The sequence below is a fragment of the Caloenas nicobarica genome, chromosome 38 (assembly GCF_036013445.1).
Source record: "Caloenas nicobarica isolate bCalNic1 chromosome 38, bCalNic1.hap1, whole genome shotgun sequence".
Taxonomy (NCBI): domain Eukaryota; kingdom Metazoa; phylum Chordata; class Aves; order Columbiformes; family Columbidae; genus Caloenas; species Caloenas nicobarica.
The window spans coordinates 239,208-259,039 of NC_088282.1; the positions used below are offsets into that span (position 1 = coordinate 239,208).

Genomic DNA, 19,832 nt, shown 5'->3' on the forward strand with positions numbered 1-19,832 from the left:
TAAGTTGGGGGGCGGCCAGGGGGGTCCTGCCCCATAAGTTAGGGGGGCCCAGAAGTCCAATGGTTCCTGTCCCATAAATTGGGGGTCTGGGAACCCCATAACTGAGGGACCCAGGCGGCCGGGAGCTCCATAAGTAGAGGACCCAGGCGTCCGGGCCCCACATCTCCCCCCACAGATGCCACCTAAGAGAGGGACCCAGGCGTCCGGGAGGGACCCAGGCGTTCGGGCCCCACATCTACCCCCCCAAATGCCACCTAAGGAAGGGACCCAGGCGTTCGGGCCCCACATCTACCCCCCCCAAATGCCACCTGAAGGAGGGACCCAGGCATCCGGGAGGGACCCAGGTGTCCGGGCCCCACATCTCCCCCCTGAGATGTCACACCCGGGAGGGACTCGGGCATCCGGGAGGGACCCAGGCGTCCGGGAGGGACCCAGGCGTCCGGGCCCCACATCTCCCCCCCGCAAATGCCACACCCTGGAGGGACCCAGGCATCCGGGAGGGACCCAGGCGTCCGGGCCCCACGTTTCTCCCCCCAGATGCCACACCCAGGAGGGACCCAGGTGTCCGGGTCGCACATCTCCCTCCACAAATGCCACCTAACGGAGGGACCCAGGCGTCCGGGAGGGACCCAGGCGTCCGGGCCCCAGATCTCCCCCCCCCCCGAAATGTCACATCCAGGAGGGACCCAGGCGTCCGGGTCCCACATCTCTCCCCCCACGAATGCCACCTAAGAGAGGGACCCAGGCGTCCGGGAGGGACCCAGGCGTCCGGGCCCCACATCACCCCCCATCCCCCGGTACCTGCGCCCGGCGCCGTCACCTCCCGGTCCCCGAGCGCACGTGGGGGGAGGGGACACCCCCCCCCCTCCCCTCCCCCACCCCCAGGAAGCTGCGGGCGCCGTGGGGCAGGAAACGTGTGGGGCAGGAAACGTGTGGGGCAGGAAACGTGTGGGGCGGGGGGAGGGAGCACAGAGCAGCCGGAGACGGGACTGGGGGGGACGAAGGGGGTTTTTATTGGGGGGGGGGGGCAGTTGTGGGTCGGAGTCACTTGTGGGTCAGGCCAGCACGTGGGCCACGGGCACCTTGGTGGGGCGGCCGCCGTGGGGCACCACGATGTCACCGGTGTCACCGTCGCTGTCGTCGTCGGGGGGGAGACCTGGGGGGACAACGGGACGATGGGACAATGGGAACAATGGAGCAATGGGGACAATAGGGTAATGAGGATAATGGGGACAATGGGACGATGGGACGATGGGATGATGGGGACAATGGGGACAAAGGGATAATGGGGATAATGGGGATAATGGTGCAATGGGACAGTGGGATAATGGGACAATGGGGATAATGGGGATAATGGGGACAAAGGGATAATGGGGACAATGGGGACAATGGGACAATGGGGTAATGGGGATAATGGGACAATGGTGCAATGGGACAGTGGGATAATGGGACAATGGGGATAATGGGATGATGGGACAATGGGAACAATGGGGATAATGGGATAATGGGGATAATGGGGACAATGGGGACGACGGGGTAATGGGGATAATGGGACAATGGGGACAATGGGACAATGGGGTAATGGGGATAATGGGATAAGGGGACAATGGGGATAATGGAAATAATGGGGATAATGCAACAATGGCGACAATGGGACGATGGGACAATGGGAACAATGGGGATAATGGGGACAAAGGGATAATGGGGACAATGGGGACAATGGGGTAATGGGGATAATGCAACAATGGCGACAATGGGATGATGGGGACAATGGGGACAATGGGGACAATGGGACAATGGGGACAATGGGACAATGGGACAATGGGACAATGGGACAATGGGACGATGGGGACGATGGGGACGATGGGACGATGGGACGATGGGACGATGGGACAATGGGGACAATGGGACAATGGGGATAAGGGGATAATGGGGTAAGGGGACAATGGGGATAATGGGGATAATGGGATGATGGGGGACAATGGGGATAATGGGGACAAAGGGATAATGGGGACAATGGGGACGATGGGGACGATGGGGTAATGGGGATAATGGGGAAAATGGGACAATGGGACGATGGGACAATGGGAACAATGGGGATAATGGGGACAATGGGATAATGGGGACAATGGGGACGATGGGGACGATGGGGATAATGGGGATAATGGGGATAATGGGATAATGGGGGATAATGGGGATAATGGGGACAAAGGGATAATGGGGACAATGGGGACGATGGGGATAATGCAACAATGGCGACAATGGGATGATGGGGACGATGGGACAATGGGACGATGGGACGATGGGACGATGGGGACAATGGGGACGATGGGACGATGGGACAATGGGGACAATGGGACGATGGGACGATTGGGTCGATGGGATGATGGGACAATGGGACGATGGGGACAATGGGGACAATGGGGACAATGGGACGATGGGACGATGGGACGATGGGGATAAGGGGATAATGGGAGAATGGGAGAATGGGATGATGGGGATAATGGGGAAAATGGGACAATGGGACAATGGGATGATGGGACAATGGGAACAATGGGGATAATGGGGACAAAGGGATAATGGGGACAATGGGGACGATGGGGTAATGGGGATAATGGGACAACGGGGACAATGGGACAATGGGGACAATGGGACGATGGGACGATGGGATAATGGGACGATGGGACGAGGGGACGATGGGGACGATGGGGACAATGGGATGATGGGGACAATGGGACAATGGGGACAATGGGGACAATGGGACGATGGGACGATGGGGACGATGGGGACGATGGGGACGATGGGGACGATGGGACAATGGGACAATGGGGACAAGGGGACAATGGGGACAATGGGGACAATGGGGACGATGGGGACGATGGGGACGATGGGGACGATGGGACGATGGGGACGATGGGAACAATGGGGATAATGGGACAATGGGACGATGGGACGATGGGACGATGGGAACAATGGGACAATGGGACGATGGGACGACGGGACGACGGGACGACGGGGGAAGGGCCCAGCGGGGCGGCCGCTCTCACCTCGCGCCTCCCGCAGCACCCGCGTGCGGTCGCGCGGCAGCGAGAGCGCGGAGCCCAGGAAGGCGCCGCCGCCCAGCGCCGCCACGAAGGGGCAGAGCAGCAGCGCGCGGCCCAGCGCCTGCGCCGAGCGCAGCGGGGACGGCGCGGCGCCGCGCAGCGCGTCGCTCACCTGCCGCGAGGGGCGGCTCAGCGCCCAATGGGCCCCAGAGCCGCCCGAGGGCCCCAGAGCCGCCCACCGGGGTCCCAGAGCCGCCCAATGGGTCCTAGAGCCACCCACCGGGGTCCCAGAGCCGCCCAACAGGGTCCTAGAGCCGCCCAATGGGGTCCTAGAGCCGCCCAATGGGGTCCTAGAGCCGCCCACCGGGCCCGAGAGCCGCCCAACGGGGTCCTAGAGCCGCCCAACGGGGTCCTAAAGCCGCCCAACGGGGTCCTAGAGCCGCCCACCGGGTCCTAGAGCCGCCCACCGGGTCCTAGAGCCGCCCACCGGGTCCTAGAGCCGCCCAACAGGGTCCTAGAGCCGCCCAACGGGGTCCTAGAGCCGCCCAACGGGGTCCTAGAGCCGCCCGCCCACTGGGTCCTAGAGCCGCCCACCGGGTCCTAGAGCCGCCCACCGGGTCCTAGAGCCGCCCAATAGGTCCTAGAGCCGCCCAACCGGGTCCTAGAGCCGCCCGCCCACTGGGTCCTAAGAACCACCCGCTGGGTCCTAGAGCCGCCCGCCGGGTCCTAGAGCCACCCACCGGGTCCTAAAACTGCCCGCAGGGTCCTAGAGCCGCCCACCGGGTACTAGAGCCGCCCAACGGGGTCCTAGAGCCGCCCGCCCACTGGGTCCTAAGAACCACCCGCTGCGTCCTAGAGCCGCCCGCCGGGTCCTAAAACTGCCCGACGGGTCCTAGAGCCGCCCACCGGGTCCTAGAGCCACCCACCGGGTCCTAGAGCCGCCCAATGGGGTCCTAGAGCCGCCCAATGGGGTCCTAGAGCCGCCCACCGGGTCCTAGAGCCACCCACCGGGGTCCTAGAGCCGCCCAATGGGGTCCTAGAGCCGCCCACCGGGCCCGAGAGCCGCCCAACAGGGTCCTAGAGCCGCCCAACGGGGTCCTAGAGCCGCCCAATGGGTCCTAGAGCTGCCCACCGGGTCCTAGAGCCGCCCAACCGGGTCCTAGAGCCGCCCACTGGGTCCTAGAGCCGCCCAACGGGTCCTAGAGCCGCCCGCCCACTGGGTCCTAGAGCCGCCCACCGGGTCCTAGAGCCGCCCAACCGGGTCCTAGAGCCGCCCAACCGGGTCCTAGAGCCGCCCGCCCACTGGGTCCTAAGAACCACCCGCTGGGTCCTAGAGCCGCCCGCCGGGTCCTAGAGCCACCCACCGGGTCCTAAAACTGCCCGCAGGGTCCTAGAGCCGCCCACCGGGTACTAGAGCCGCCCAACGGGGTCCTAGAGCCGCCCGCCCACTGGGTCCTAAGAACCACCCGCTGCGTCCTAGAGCCGCCCGCCGGGTCCTAAAACTGCCCGACGGGTCCTAGAGCCGCCCACCGGGTCCTAGAGCCACCCACCGGGTCCTAGAGCCGCCCAATGGGGTCCTAGAGCCGCCCAATGGGGTCCTAGAGCCGCCCAACGGGGTCCTAGAGCCGCCCAATGGGTCCTAGAGCCGCCCAACGGGGTCCTAGAGCCGCCCAACGGGTCCTAGAGCCGCCCACCGGGTCCTAGAGCCACCCGCTGGGTCCTGAAACTGCCCGCTGGGTCCTAGAGCCGCCCAATGGGTCCTAGAGCCGCCCACCGGGGTCCTAGAGCCGCCCGCCCACTGGGTCCTAGAGCCGCCCAATGGGTCCTAGAGCCGCCCAACGGGGTCCTAGAGCCGCCCAATGGGTCCTAGAGCCGCCCAACAGGGTCCTAGAGCCACCCACCAGGTCCTAGAGCCGCCCACCGGGTCCTAGAGCCACCCACCGGGTCCTAGAGCCACCCACCAGGTCCTAGAGCCGCCCACCGGGTCCTAGAGCCGCCCAACGGGGTCCTAGAGCCGCCCACCGGGGTCCTGAAACTGCCCGCCGGGTCCTAGAGCCGCCCACCGGGTCCTGAAACTGCCCGCAGGGTCCTAGAGCCGCCCGCCGGGTCCTAGAGCCGCCCACCGGGTCCTAGAGCCGCCCGCCCACTGGGTCCTAAGAACCACCCGCTGGGTCCTAGAGCCGCCCGCTGGGTCCTGAAACTGCCCGCTGGGTCCTAGTGCCGCCCGCCGGGTCCTGAAACTGCCCGCTGGGTCCTAGAGCCGCCCGCTGGGCCCTAGAGCCGCCTAACGGGTCCTAGAGCCACCCGCTGGGTCCTAGAGCTGCCCGCTGGGTCATAACGAACACCCGCCCACCAGGTCCTAGTGCCGCCCGCTGGGTCCTAAAACTGCCCGCAGGGTCCTAGAGCCGCCCAATGGGTCATAACAAACACCCACCCGCTGGGTCCTAGAGCCGCCCGCCGGGTCCTAAAACTGCCCGACGGGTCCTAGAGCCACCCACCGGGTCCTAGAGCCGCCCAATGGGTCCTAGAGCCGCCCAACGGGGTCCTAGAGCCGCCCACCGGGTCCTAGAGCCGCCCAACGGGGTCCTAGAGCCGCCCGCCCACTGGGTCCTAAGAACCACCCGCTGCGTCCTAGAGCCGCCCGCCGGGTCCTAAAACTGCCCGACGGGTCCTAGAGCCGCCCACCGGGTCCTAGAGCCGCCCAATAGGTCCTAGAGCCGCCCAACGGGGTCCTAGAGCCGCCCAACGGGTCCTAGAGCCGCCCGCCGGGTCCTGAAACTGCCCGCTGGGTCCTAGTGCCGCCCGCCCACTGGGTCCTAAGAACCACCCGCTGGGTCCTAGAGCCGCCCACCGGGTCCTAGAGCCACCCACCGGGTCCTAGAGCCGCCCGCCCACCCGCTGGGTCCTAGAGCCCCCCGCTGGGTCCTGAAACTGCCCGCTGGGTCCTAGTGCCGCCCGCTGGGTCATAACAAATGCCCACCCGCTGGGTCCTAGTGCCGCCCGCCGGGTCCTGAAACTGCCCGCAGGGTCCTAGTGCCGCCCGCCGGGCCCTAGAGCTGCCTAATGGGTCCTAGAGCCACCCGCTGGGTCCTAGAGCTGCCCGCTGCCCACCAGGTCCTAGTGCCGCCCGCTGGGTCCTAAAACTGCCCGATGGGTCCTAGAGCCGCCCAACGGGTCCTGAAACTGCCCGCAGGGTCCTAGTGCCGCCCGCCCACTGGGTCCTAAGAACCACCCGCTGGGTCCTAGAGCCACCCGCCGGGTCATAACAAACGCCCACCCGCAGGGTCCTAGAGCCGCCCACTGGGCCCGAGAGCCGCCCACCAGGTCCTAGAGCCGCCCGCTGGGTCCTAGAGCCGCCCAACGGGTCCTAGAGCCACCCAATGGGTCCTAGAGCCGCCCACCGGGTCCTAGAGCCGCCCACCGGGTCCTGAAACTGCCCGCTGGGTCCTAGAGCCACCCGCCGGGTCGTAACAAACGCCCACCCGCTGGGTCCTAGTGCCGCCCGCTGGGCCCTAGAGCCGCCCACCGGGGTCCTAGAGCCGCCCACCGGGTCCTAGAGCCGCCCGCCCACCCGCTGGGTCCTAGAGCCCCCCGCTGGGTCCTAAAACTGCCCACTGGGTCCTAGTGCCGCCCGCCGGGTCCTGAAACTGCCCGCAGGGTCCTAGTGCCGCCTGCCCACTGGGTCCTAAGAACCGCCCACTGGGTCCTAGTGCCCCCCGCTGGGTTCTAAAACTGCCCACTGGGTCCTAGAGCCGCCCGCTGGGCCCTAGAGCTGCCTGCTGGGTCATAACGAACACCCGCCCACCAGGTCCTAGTGCCGCCCGCTGGGTCCTAAAACTGCCCGCAGGGTCCTAGAGCCGCCCAATGGGTCATAACAAACACCCACCCGCTGGGTCCTAGAGCCGCCCGCCCACCCGCTGGGTCCTAGTGCCGCCCGCCGGGTCCTGAAACGGCCCGCAGGGTCCTAGTGCCGCCTGCCCACTGGGTCCTAAAACTGCCCACTGGGTCCTAGAGCCACCCGCTGGGTCCTAGTGCCGCCCGCCCACTGGGTCCTAAGAACCACCCGCTGGGTCCTAAGAACCACCCGCTGGGTCCTAGAGCCGCCCGCTGGGTCCTGAAACTGCCCGCTGGGTCCTAGTGCCAGCTGCTGGGTCCTAAAACTGCCCGCTGGGTCCTAGAGCCACCCACCCGCTGGGTCCTAAAACTGCCCGCCGGGTCCTAGTGCCGCCTGCCAGGCCCCTCCCAGTGCTCCCAGTGCCCCCCAGTCCCTCCCAGTGACTTCCCAGTTCCAACCAGGGCTTCCCAGTGTCCCCAGTCTGGCTCCCAGTCCCCCCCCAGTACCACCCTGGACTCCCCCAGACCACTTCCCAGTGCTGCCCAGTTCCCTCCCAGTTCCCCCAGTCCCCTCCCAGTCCAGCTCCCAGTGCCCCCCAGTTCCCCCAGTATCCCCCAGTCTGGTCCCCAGTGACTCCCAGTACCCCCCCAGTCCCCTCTCCCAATTCATCCCAGTTCCCCCCCCCAGTATAACCCAGTCCAAACCAGTCTGACCAGTCCCACCAGGTAGGGGCTCCCGGCGTCCCCCAGCAGGTGGGACACCCCGATCTGCAGCGCTGAGGCCGTCGAGCGGCGCCAGGGGGGGACCACGGTCTGGAATTGGCACCGGGGAGGGGACATCGGGGTCACCAGGGTCCCCCGAGGGTCCCCCCAGTGTCCCCAATGTCCCCCAAGGGTCCCCATTACCCCCAGTGTCCCCAGGGTGACCCCAATGTCCCCAAATCCACAATGTCCCCCTATTGTCACCCCAATGTTGCCATGTCCCCCCTGTCCCCATTGTCCCCAATGTCCCCCCTGTCCCCATTGTCCCCCATGTCCCCATTGTCCCCATTGTCCCCCCATTGTCCCCCATGGGCCCATTGCCCCCATTTGCCCCATGTCCCCATTGTGCCCATGTCCCCACATCCCCCCATTGTCCCCACGTCCCCACTGCCCCCCATTGTCCCCCCATGTCCCCATTATCCCCCATGTCCCCACTGTCCCCACGTCCCCATTGCCCCCCATTGTCCCCCATGTCCCCCCATTATCCCCACATCCCTCCATTGTCCCCATTGCCCCCATGTCCCCACGTCCCCTCACCAGCAGGATATCGGCCACGATGGCCCAGTTCAGGGACAGCAGCGTCTCCCCCAGGAAGATGAAAACCTGGGGACACCGACGGGTGGTACTGGGGACACTGGGGTCCCCGTGACCCCGTGACCCCCGGTGACCTTATGCCCCCCCCCATGTACAGCACTTGGGGGTCCCCTCCCCTCCCCAGGACCTTTGACCCCCTGCGAGCCCATAACCCCATAATCCCCCATAACCCCATAGAACCCCCTATGGCCCCATAACCCCCTATAACCCCCACAATCCCAAACCCCATAACTCCCCATAACCCCGTATAAGCCCATAACCCCCCGAACCCCATAACCCCCCATATCCCCATAACCCCCCATATCACCCCATAAGCCCCCTAACGCCCTATAACCCCACACCCCCCATAACCCCATATAACCCCATAACCCCCCATAACCCCCTGTAGCCCCAAACCCCCATAACCCCCTATAACCCCATAACCCCCACACCCCCCCATATCCCCATAACCCCCTACAACCCCATAACCGCCCCATATCCCCATAACCCCCCATATCTCCATAACCCCCCATATCGCCATATAACCCCATAAGCCCCCTACCCCCCTATAACCACACACCCCCCATAACCCCATATAACCCCATAGCCCCCCATAACCCCCACACCCCCCCATAGCCCCATAACCCCCTACAACCCCATAACCCCCCATATCCCCATAACCCCCTATAACCCCATAACCCCCCATAACCCCCTAGCCCCCATAACCCCCTACAACCCCATAACCCCCCATATCCCCATAACCCCCTATAACCCCATAACCCCCCATAACCCCCTAGCCCCCATAACCCCCTACAACCCCATAACCGCCCATATCCCCATAACCCCCTATAACCCCATAACCCCCCCTAACCCCCCAGCCCCCCTAATCCCCTATAACCCCATAACCGCCCATATCCCCATAACCCCATACCCCCCATAACCCCTATAACCCCACAACCCCCTATAACCCCATAACCTCATAACCCCCCCTAACCACCTAACCCCCCACAACCCCCACCCCCCCCATAACCCCCCTAACCCCCTATAACCCCATAACCGCCCATATCCCCATAACCCCCTATAACGCCATAATCCCCTATAACCCCATAACCCCCTACAACCCCATAACCCCCCATATCCCCATAACCCCCTATAACCCCATAACCCCCCATAACCCCCTAGCCCCCATAACCCCCTACAACCCCATAACCGCCCATATCCCCATAACCCCCTATAACCCCATAACCCCCCATAACCCCCTAGCCCCCATAACCCCCTACAACCCCATAACCGCCCATATCCCCATAACCCCCTAGAACCCCACAACCCCACATAACCCCCTAGCCCCCATAACCCCCTATAACCCCATAACCCCCCGTATCCCCATAACCCCATACCCCCCATAACCCCCTAACCCCCCCTAACCCCCCAGCCCCCCTAATCCCCTATAACCCCATAACCGCCCATATCCTCATAACCCCATACCCCCCATAACCCCTATAACCCCACAACCCCCTATAACCCCATAACCTCATAACCCCCCCTAACCCCCCCTAACCACCTAACCCCCCACAACCCCCACCCCCCCCATAACCCCCCTAACCCCCTATAACCCCATAACTGCCCATATCCCCATAACCCCCTATAACGCCATAATCCCCTATAACCCCATAACCCCCTACAACCCCATAACCCCCCATATCCCCATAACCCCCTATAACGCCATAATCCCCTATAACCCCACAACCCCCTATAACCCCATAACCCCCCACTGCCCCATAACCCCCCATAACCCCCATAACCACCTAACCCCCCACAACCCCCACCCCCCCCCAAAACCCCCCTAACCCCCTATAGCCCCCTAACCCCCTATAGCCCCATAACCCCCTATAGCCCCCCTCAGCCCCCCAACTCACGTATGCGGCGGGGGGGCAGGGCCGCGCGCACAGCAGCGCCAGCAGCAGGCAGGGGGCTGCCCCCAGGACCCCCCCCCCGCACAGCAGAGGGTCCCCCCGGGGGGTTCGGGGCCGGAGCTGCCGGGACAGCGCCACCCCCAGCCCCACCCCCAGCACCCCCGACGCGCACGTCAGCGCCCCGAACAGCAGGCTGGGGGCACGGGGGGGGCACAGGGGGTTATGGGGGGGTATGGGGGTTATGGGGTTATAGGGGTCAGGGGGGTTATGGGGTTATAGGGGTCATGGAGGTATGGGGGGTCATGGGGTTATGGGGTTATAGGGGTCAGGGGGGTTATGGGGGGTCATGGGGGGTTATGGGGGTCAGGGGGGTATGGGGGTTATAGGGTTATAGGGGTCATGGGGGTATGGGGGGTCATGGGGTTATGGGGGGGTATGGGGGTTATGGGGTCATAGGAGGTTGTAGAGTTGAGGGGGTTATGGGGGGGTATGGGGTTATGTGGTTATGGGGGGTTATGGGGTTATGAGGGGTCATGGGGGTTATGGGGTTATAGGGGGTTATGGGGTTATAGGGGGTTATGGGGGGTTATGGGGTTATAGAGGGTTATGGGGTCATAGCAGGTTATGGGGGGTTATGGGGTTATGAGGGGTCATGGGGGTTATGGGGTTATAGGGGGTTATGGGGTCATAGCAGGTTATGGGGGGTTATGGGGATTATGGGGTGATGGGGGTTACGGGGGGTTACGGGGTTACGAGGTTATGGGGTTATAGGGGTCATAGGGACAATGGGGGTGGGGGGGACACAGAGGTCAGGGGGGGTCACAGGGACACAGGTCCCCATTGTCCTCTTGACCCCCCATTGTCCCCTTGACCCCCCCATTGTCCCAACCCCTTGTCCCCATTGTCTCTTTGTCCCCATTGTCCCCCTCCCCTTGTCCCCATTGTCCCCAACCCTTTATCCCCCCAACCCCTTGTCCCCATTGTCCCTTTGTCCCCGTTGTCCCATTGTCCCCCTCCCCTTGTCCCCATCTTCCCCAACCCTTTATCTCCCAACCCCTTGTCCCCATTGTCCCCAACCCTTTATCCCCCCCAACCCCTTGTCCCTATTGTCCCCAGCCTCTTGTCTCCACCCCCTTGTCCCCCACTTTGTCCCCATTGTCCCATTGTCCCCCTTCCCTTGTCCCCATCATCCCCAACCCTTTATCCCCATTGTCCCCCCTGTCCCCTTGTCCCCATCATCCCCAACCCTTTATCCCCCCAACCCATTGTCCCCACTGTCCCCCCTGTCCCCTTGTCCCCATCATCCCCAACCCTCAATCCCCCAACCCCTTGTCCCCACCATCCCCAACCCTTTATCCCCCCATTGTCCCCCTGTCCCCTGTCACCTCTCGTCCCCGTGGCACCGCGGTCCCTGGTGACACGGGGGCAGGTCCCCGGTGGCCACTCGGCAGCGCTGCAGGAACGCGGGGGCCCAGAGCGCCAGCGCCCCGGTGACAAAGGCCACCGCGGTGAACCCCAGTGAGGACAGCACCAGGGTACGGCTGGGGACACGGAGACAGCCCTGTCACACAGCCCCAGGGACATGGAGACACCCCCCAGGGACACCAGGTCTACCCCAAGGGGACATCAGGTCTACCCCCGAGGACACCTATGGACACCAGCTAAAGCCTGGGGACACCAGGTCTACCCCATGGGGCTAGGTCAGCCCCTGAGGACACCAGGTCTACCCACTGGGGACACCAGGAATCCCCCCCTGGGGACATCACGTCTACCCCATAGGGACAGGTCAACCCCTGAGGACACCAGGTCTACCCCCTGAGGACACCAGGTCAACCCCTGGGGACACTGGGGACAAGGGACACCCACCTGGGGACACCAGGAACCCTTTGTCCCAATGTCCCCCCCTGTCCCCATGTCCCCCCATATCGCCCATGTCCCCCTGTCCCCAATGTCCCCATGTTCCCCCATATCCCCAATGTCCCCCCGTCCCCATATCTCCATGTCCGGATGTGCCCCCATGTCCCCAATGTCCCCCCATCCCCATATCTCCATGTCCCCATATCCCCATATCCCACCCTGTCCCCATGTCCCCCCCATCCCCAAAACGTCCCCCCTGTCCTCATATCCCCATGTCCCCCCATATCCCCCCCATGTCAACGTATCCCCCTGTCCCCATATCCCCCCCATGTCCCCAATGTCCCCCTGTCCCCATATCTCCATGTCCCCATGTCCCCCCCGTCCCCATGTCCCCCCCGTCCCCATGTCCCCCCATATCCCCATAGCCCACCCTGTCCCCATGTCCCCCCATATCCCCATGTCCCCCTGTCCCCAACGTCCCCATATCCCCATGTCTCCCCATATCCTCTCATATCCCCAATGTCCCCCCGTCCCCATATCCCCCCATATCCCCATGTCCCCCCCATGTCCCCGTATCCCCCTGTCCCCATATCCCCCCCACGTCCCCCTGTCCCCCCCGATGTCCCTCACTTGGTGGCCAGTTCCCGCAGGTCGGTGGTCCAGCGGGAGCGGGGCAGGGGCGCGGCGGGCGGCAGCTCCAGCCCCCCCCGGGGGGGGTCGCTCACCAGTGTCACCATCAGCGCCAGGGCCACCAAACCCAGCGCCGGCGTCACCTGCGGGGACACGAGGGGGTCCTTCGGGGACAACACGGGCTCACGGCGAGGGACACGGCGGGGGGGGGGGGCGGGGCACAATGGGGTCGCGTGGGGACACTGGGGGGTCCTGGCAGCAGCTTGGGACATTGGGGACACCGGGGGGGTCCCAGGGGATGTTGGGGACGCTGGGGACACAGACTCACCCTCAGGGCCCAGCGCCAGTCGGTGGCCACGTCCTTGACCTTGGCCCCAATGATGTACCCGAGGCCACTGCGGGGACATTGGGGACAACGGGGACATTGGGGACCCCCACGTCCCCTTGTCCCCAAACCCCCCAGTGTGTCCCCATGTCCCCAAGTCCACCCCAAATGGCCCCATATCCCCCCAATGTCCCCATATCCCCCCATGTCCCCCCATCCCCTCATGTCCCCCCATGCCCCCCAACCCCCCACGTCCCCCCATACTCCCCATCGCCCCCATCCCCCCAATGTCCCCATGTCCCCATATCCCAATGTCCCCCCATGCCCCCCAACCCCCCATGTCCCCCCAACCCCCCATGTCCCTCAATGTCCCCATATCCCCCCCATATCCCCATATCCCCTCCACGTCCCCATCCCCCCCAGTGTCCCCATAACCCCCCCATGTCCCCCCATATCCCCCCCATGTCCCCCCATCCCCCCCAACCCCCCATGTCCCCCCATATCCCCCACTCCCCCCAACCGCCCCAATGTCCCCCCAATGTCCCCGCGTCACCTGCCCAGGGGCACCCCCAGGTAGAAGGCGCCCAGGGCGTGGCAGCGGGCGGGGCCGCCGATGACGTCAGCGATGAGGGCGGGGGCCACCGTGCTGAAGCCGCCCTCCCCCACCCCCACCAGCGCCCGGCCCAGCAGCAGCAGCCAGAAGCCCTGGGGTCAGAGGGCACGGGGTCACGGGGGGTCACGGGGTCACGTGGGGACAGCAGGGGACATGGGGTCGCATGGGGACATGGGGTCACCCTGCCCCCCCCCCAGCAGCCAGAACCCCTGGGGTCACACAGAGGGCACGGGGTCATGGGGTCACATGGGGTCACGGGGGCACACGGGGTCACCATGGGTCATGGGGTTATGGGGTCACATGGGGACATGGGGTCACATGGGGTCATGAGGTCAGCATGGGGCATGGGGGCATGGGGGTCACGTGGGGACACAGGGTCACCATGGGTCATGGGGTCACATGGGGACACGGGGTCACCATGGGGACACCCTGCCCCCCCCCAGCAGCCAGAACCCCTGGGGTCACACAGAGGGCACGGGGTCACGGGGTCACATGGGGTCACGGGGGCACATGGGGTCACCATGGGTCATGGCGTTATGGGGTCACATGGGGTCACACGGGGACACGGGGTCACCATGGGGTCACCATGGGGACATGGGGTCGCATGGGGACACGGGGTCACCATGGGGGTCATCCAGAGGTCACAGGGTCACATGGGGTCACGGGGTCACCTCCCACCCCATAGATTCTGCCCCATAGATCCCACCCCCTGCAAACACCCCCCAGGCTGCCCCACATCCCACCCAAGTGCCACCCCAGCCCCTGCCCCACATCCCGCCCCACATCTGCCCCCCAATCCCGCCCCACTGCGCCCCACATCCCACCCAAGTGCCACCCCAGCCCCTGCCCCACATCTGCCCCAGAATCCCGCCCCACTGCGCCCCACATCCCAGCCAAGTGACACCCCAGATCCTGCCCCACGGCGTGCCCCAAATCCTGCCCCACTCTGCCCCACATCCCGCCCCACATCCCGCCCCACATCTGACCTGTCTGGGCACGAAGCTGCTGGCCAGGGTGGCCCCGGACCAGAGGGCGCTGGCCCCACATCCTGCCCCACATCCACCCCACATCCTGCCCCATTGTGCCCTGTCCCCTGCCCCACATCCCGCCCCACATCTGACCTGTCTGGGCACGAAGCTGCTGGCCAGGGTGGCCCCGGACCAGAGGGCGCTGGCCCCACATCCTGCCCCACATCCTGCCCCATTGTGCCCCATCCCCTGCCCCACATCCTGCCCCACATCTGACCTGTCTGGGCACCAAGCTGCTGGCCAGGGTGGCCCCGGACCAGAGGGCGCTGGCCCCACATCCTGCCCCACATCCGCCCCATATCCTGCCCCATTGCGCCCCATCCCCTGCCCCACATCCCGCCCCACATCCCGCCCCACATCTGACCTGTCTGGGCACGAAGCTGCTGGCCAGGGTGGCCCCGGACCAGAGGGCGCTGGCCCCACATCCTGCCCCACATCCTGCCCCATTGTGCCCCATCCCCTGCCCCACATCCCGCCCCACATCTGACCTGTCCGGGCACGAAGCTGCTGGCCAGGGTGGCCCCGGACCAAAGGGGGCTGGCCCCACATCCCGCCCCACATCTGCCCCATATCCTGCCCCATTGTGCCCCATGTCCTGCCCCACATCCCGCCCCACATCTGACCTGTCTGGGCACGAAGCTGCTGGCCAGGGTGGCCCCGGACCAGAGGGCGCTGGCCCCACATCCTGCCCCACATCCACCCCACATCCTGCCCCATTGTGCCCCGTCCCCTGCCCCACATCCCGCCCCACATCTGACCTGTCTGGGCACGAAGCTGCTGGCCAGGGTGGCCCCGGACCAGAGGGCGCTGGCCCCACATCCTGCCCCACATCCTGCCCCATTGTGCCCCATCCCCTGCCCCACATCCCGCCCCACATCTGACCTGTCTGGGCACGAAGCTGCTGGCCAGGGTGGCCCCGGACCAGAGGGGGCTGGCCCCACATCCTGCCCCACATCCTGCCCCATTGTGCCCCGTCCCCTGCCCCACATCCCGCCCCACATCTAACCTGTCCGGGCACGAAGCTGCTGGCCAGGGTGGCCCCGGACCAGAGGGCGCTGGCCCCACATCCTGCCCCACATCCTGCCCCCTTGTGCCCCATCCCCTGCCCCACATCCCGCCCCACATCTGACCTGTCTGGGCACGAAGCTGCTGGCCAGGGTGGCCCCAGACCAGAGGGGGCTGGCCCCACATCCTGCCCCACATCCGCCCCATATCCTGCCCCATTGTGCCCCATCCCCTGCCCCACATCTGACCTGTCTGGGCACGAAGCTGCTGGCCAGGGTGGCCCCGGACCAGAGGGCGCTGGCCAGGCAGAGCAGCCGCTTGCGGCTCCCGCGGTCGCCCAGGAACCCGAACAGTGGGGACAGGAACAGGTAACTGCTGATGAACACTGAGAATCTATGGGTCAGACCCACACGTGTGGGGCAGGAACCGCAGGGCAGGGGGTGGGACCCATAGACAAGGGGTGGGACCCATAGACAGGGAGTGGCAGCCATGGGGGGGACCCAGGAACCTGAACAGGGAACTGCTGATGGACACGGAGAATCTGTGGGTCAGACCCACACGTGTGGGGCAGGAAACATGGGGGGGGTGTGGGACCCATAGACAGGGGGTGGGACCCACAGATTGGGGGTGGGACCCACAGATTGGGGGTGGGACCCAGGAACCCAAACAGGGAACTGCTGATGGACACGGAGAATCTGTGGGTCAGACCCACACGTGTGGGGCAGGAAACATGGGGGGGGTGTGGGACCCATAGACAGGGGGTGGGACCCACAGATTGGGGGTGGGACCCACAGTTTGGGGGTGGGACCCAGGAACCCAAACAGGGAACTGCTGATGGACACAGAGAATCTGTGGGTCAGACCCACACGTGTGGGGCAGGAAACATGGCGGGGGTGTGGGACCCATAGACAGGGGGTGTGACCCACAGATTGGGGGTGGGACCCACAGACTGGGGGTGGGACCTGAACAGGGAACTGCTGATGGACACTGAGAAGCCGGGGGTCAGCCCCACACGTGTGGGGCGGCCGTGGGTCAGACCTGTCTGCAGCAGCCCCGATTTCCCGTCGTCGATGCCGAAAAAATCTTCAACATCGGGGAGAACACCTGGGGGGGGACAGACCCACAGCGACCCATAAGTGACCCATAGCGACCCATAAGTGACCCATAGCGACCCATAAGTGAGCCATAGCGACCCATAAGTGAGCCATAAGTGACGCATAGTGACCTATAAGTGACCCATAGTAACCCATAACTGACCCAAAACTGACCCATAGCGACCCATAGCTGACCCATAAGTGACCCACATTCCTCCCCCCATCCCGCCCCACACCATCCCATCTCCCCCATTTCCCCCCCATCCTGCCCCACATCTCCCGCATATCTTGCCCCCCATCTGCCCCACATCCCGCCCCATTTACTCCCCATTTCCCCCCCACATCCGCCCCATTTTCTCCCCCCACCCCTGCCCCACACCTCTCCCATTTTCTCCCCACATACACCCCAAGTCCTCCCCCCATTCCGCCCCATAGCCCACCCCACAGCCCCCCCCACTTTCTCCCCACATTCCTCCCCCCACCTGCCCCACATCTCCCCCATATCTCACCCCCCATCCCGCCCCATTTTCCCCCCCCACTCCTGCCCCACATCTCCCCACCCCTGCCCCACATCCTGCCCCACATACTGGCCAGGGTGAAGCGGTCCATGTAGTTGAGCAGGTTGACGTAGCACAGAACGGCCAGGGTGAGGCGGGGGGAGCGGCCGCCGTGGGGCGCCGTGGGGCCGGGGGGGTCGCTATGGGGCGCCGTGGGGCCGGGGGGGTCGCTATGGGGCGGCCCCTCCCCCCCGGTGTCGTCCGCGCGGCGCAGCAGCGGCCCCGACGCCATGGGGCAGCCTGGGGGAGCGACCCATAGACTGACCCATAGGTCTGACCCATAGAGCCGACCCATAGAGCCGACCCACAGAGACAAGTCATAGAGCGACCCATAGGTCTGACCCATAAATCCGACCCATAGAGCTGACCCACAGAGACAAGTCATAGAGCGACCCATAGATCTGACCCATAGATCCGACCCACAGAGACAAGTCATAGAGCGACCCATAGATCTGACCCACAGAGTGACCCATAGATCCGACCCATAGAGCGACCCATAGATCCAACCCACAGAGACAAGCCGTAGAGCGACCCATAGATTTGGCCCATAGAGCGACCCATAGATCCGACCCATAGAGCGACCCATAGATCTGACCCATAGATCCGACCCACAGAGACAAGCCATAAAGCGACCCATAGATTCGACCCATAGAGCTGACCCATAGATCCGACCCATAGAGCGACCCATAGGTCTGACCCATAGAGCCGACCCATAGAGCCGACCCACAGAAACAAGTCATAGAGCGACCCATAGATCTGACCCATAGATCCGACCCATAGAGCCGACCCACAGAGACAAGTCATAGAGCGACCCATAGACCTGACCCATAGAGTGACCCACAGATTCAACCCATAGAGCGACCCATAGAGACAAGTCATAGAGCGACCCATAGATCTGACCCATAGATCCGACCCATAGAGTGGCCCATAGAGCCGACCCACAGATTTGACCCACAGATCTGACCCACAGAGACAAGTCATAGAGCGACCCATAGATCCGACCCATAGATCCGACCCACAGAGACAAGTCATAGCGACCCATAGATCCGACCCATAGATCTGACCCATAGATCTGACCCATAGAGCCGACCCACAGAGACAAGTCATAGTGACCCATAGATCCGACCCATAGATCCGACCCACAGAGACAAGTCATAGAGCGACCCATAGATCCGACCCATAGATCCGACCCACAGAGACAAGTCATAGAGCGACCCATAGACCTGACCCATAGAGTGACCCATAGATCCAACCCATAGAGCGACCCATAGAGACAAGTCATAGAGCGACCCATAGATCTGACCCATAGATCCGACCCATAGAGTGGCCCATAGAGCCGACCCACAGATTTGACCCACAGATCTGACCCACAGAGACAAGTCATAGAGCGACCCATAGATCCGACCCATAGAGCGACCCATAGATCCGACCCATAGAGTGACCCATAGATCTGACCCACACATCTAACCCATAGCGGGGACAGACCCACAGAACCCCCTGCCCCCAAATTTCCCCCTAAATTCACCCCAAATTCCCCCAATTTTCCCCAAATTCCCCCCGAATCTCCCCCATTTTCCCCAAATTCCCCCAATTTTCCCCCAAATTCCTCCCATTTCTGCCAAATTTCCCCCAACTTCCCCGCAGTTTCCCCCAATTTTCCCCCAACTTCCCTCCAATTTCCCCCCTAAATTTCCCCAAAATTCCCCCCTAAATTTCCCCCCAAATTTCCCCCCAAATTCCCCCCTAAATTTCCCCCAAATTTCCCCCAAATTCCCCCCCAAATTTCCCCCCAAATTCCCCCCTAAATTTCCCCCAAATTTCCCCCAAATTTCCCCCAAATTCCCCCCCAAATTTCCCCCCAAATTCCCCCCCAAATTTCCCCCAAATTCCCCCCTAAATTCCCCCCAAATTTCCCCCAAATTCCCCCCTAAATTTCCCCCAAATTCCCCCCTAAATTCCCCCCAAATTTCCCCCAAATTTCCCCCTAATTCCCCCGAATTCCCCCCGAATTCCCCCCGAATTCCCCCAAATTACCCCTAAATTTCCCCCAAATTCCCCCCAAATCCCCCCAATTTCCCCCCCGCACCCCCGGCTCCCCCCGAATTTGCCCGAATTCCCCGGATTTCACCCCAATTTTCCCCCTTTCCCGCCCGCACCGGCCGCCCCGGCCCAGCCGCCGCTCACGTGACCGCCCCCTCACGTGACCGCCCCCCCCCGGCTCACGTGACTTCCCCTTCCGGCCCGGGGCGGCGGGAAGAACCCGGAAGTGGCGCCGCCTCAGGCGCCTTTATTTCCCAATTCTCGCCGGTTTTGCCCCAAATTGCGGCGATTCCGGCCCGAATTGGCGGCATTTCGCCCCAAAATCTGGTGGGGAGGCGGGGGGGGGGAGGGGGAATGATGGGGAAAAGGGGGAAAAAGGAACGAACCGAAAGAGAATTGGGGGGGGATGAAAATTAACGGGGGAAATTGGGGAGAATTGAGAAGAAATGGGGAAAAAATGAAAATTCATGGGGAGATGTTGGGGGAAATGGGGAAGGAATGGGGAAATTTGGGGAAATTGAAAATTAAGGGGGAAAATTGGGGGAAAATTGAGAAGA

At 63.8% G+C, this 19,832-nt stretch overlaps 1 protein-coding gene across 1 annotated transcript; it reads right to left on the bottom strand.

Annotated features, from left to right (window-relative positions):
- Window positions 1–997: 997 nt before the first annotated feature.
- On the bottom strand, window positions 998–18,696 carry SPNS1 (SPNS lysolipid transporter 1, lysophospholipid). The gene is made up of 12 exons (XM_065655279.1): window positions 17,266–18,696; window positions 16,623–16,688; window positions 15,833–15,969; window positions 13,492–13,643; window positions 12,942–13,008; window positions 12,614–12,756; window positions 11,512–11,667; window positions 10,130–10,319; window positions 8,178–8,243; window positions 7,593–7,691; window positions 3,048–3,216; window positions 998–1,156 (listed from the first exon to the last, which is right to left on the bottom strand). The coding sequence occupies exons 1-12, from the start codon at window positions 17,921–17,923 to the stop codon at window positions 1,056–1,058; spliced, it is 2,004 nt and encodes a 667-aa protein (XP_065511351.1). The 5' UTR covers window positions 17,924–18,696; the 3' UTR covers window positions 998–1,055.
- Between the last annotated feature and the right edge of the window lie 1,136 nt (window positions 18,697–19,832).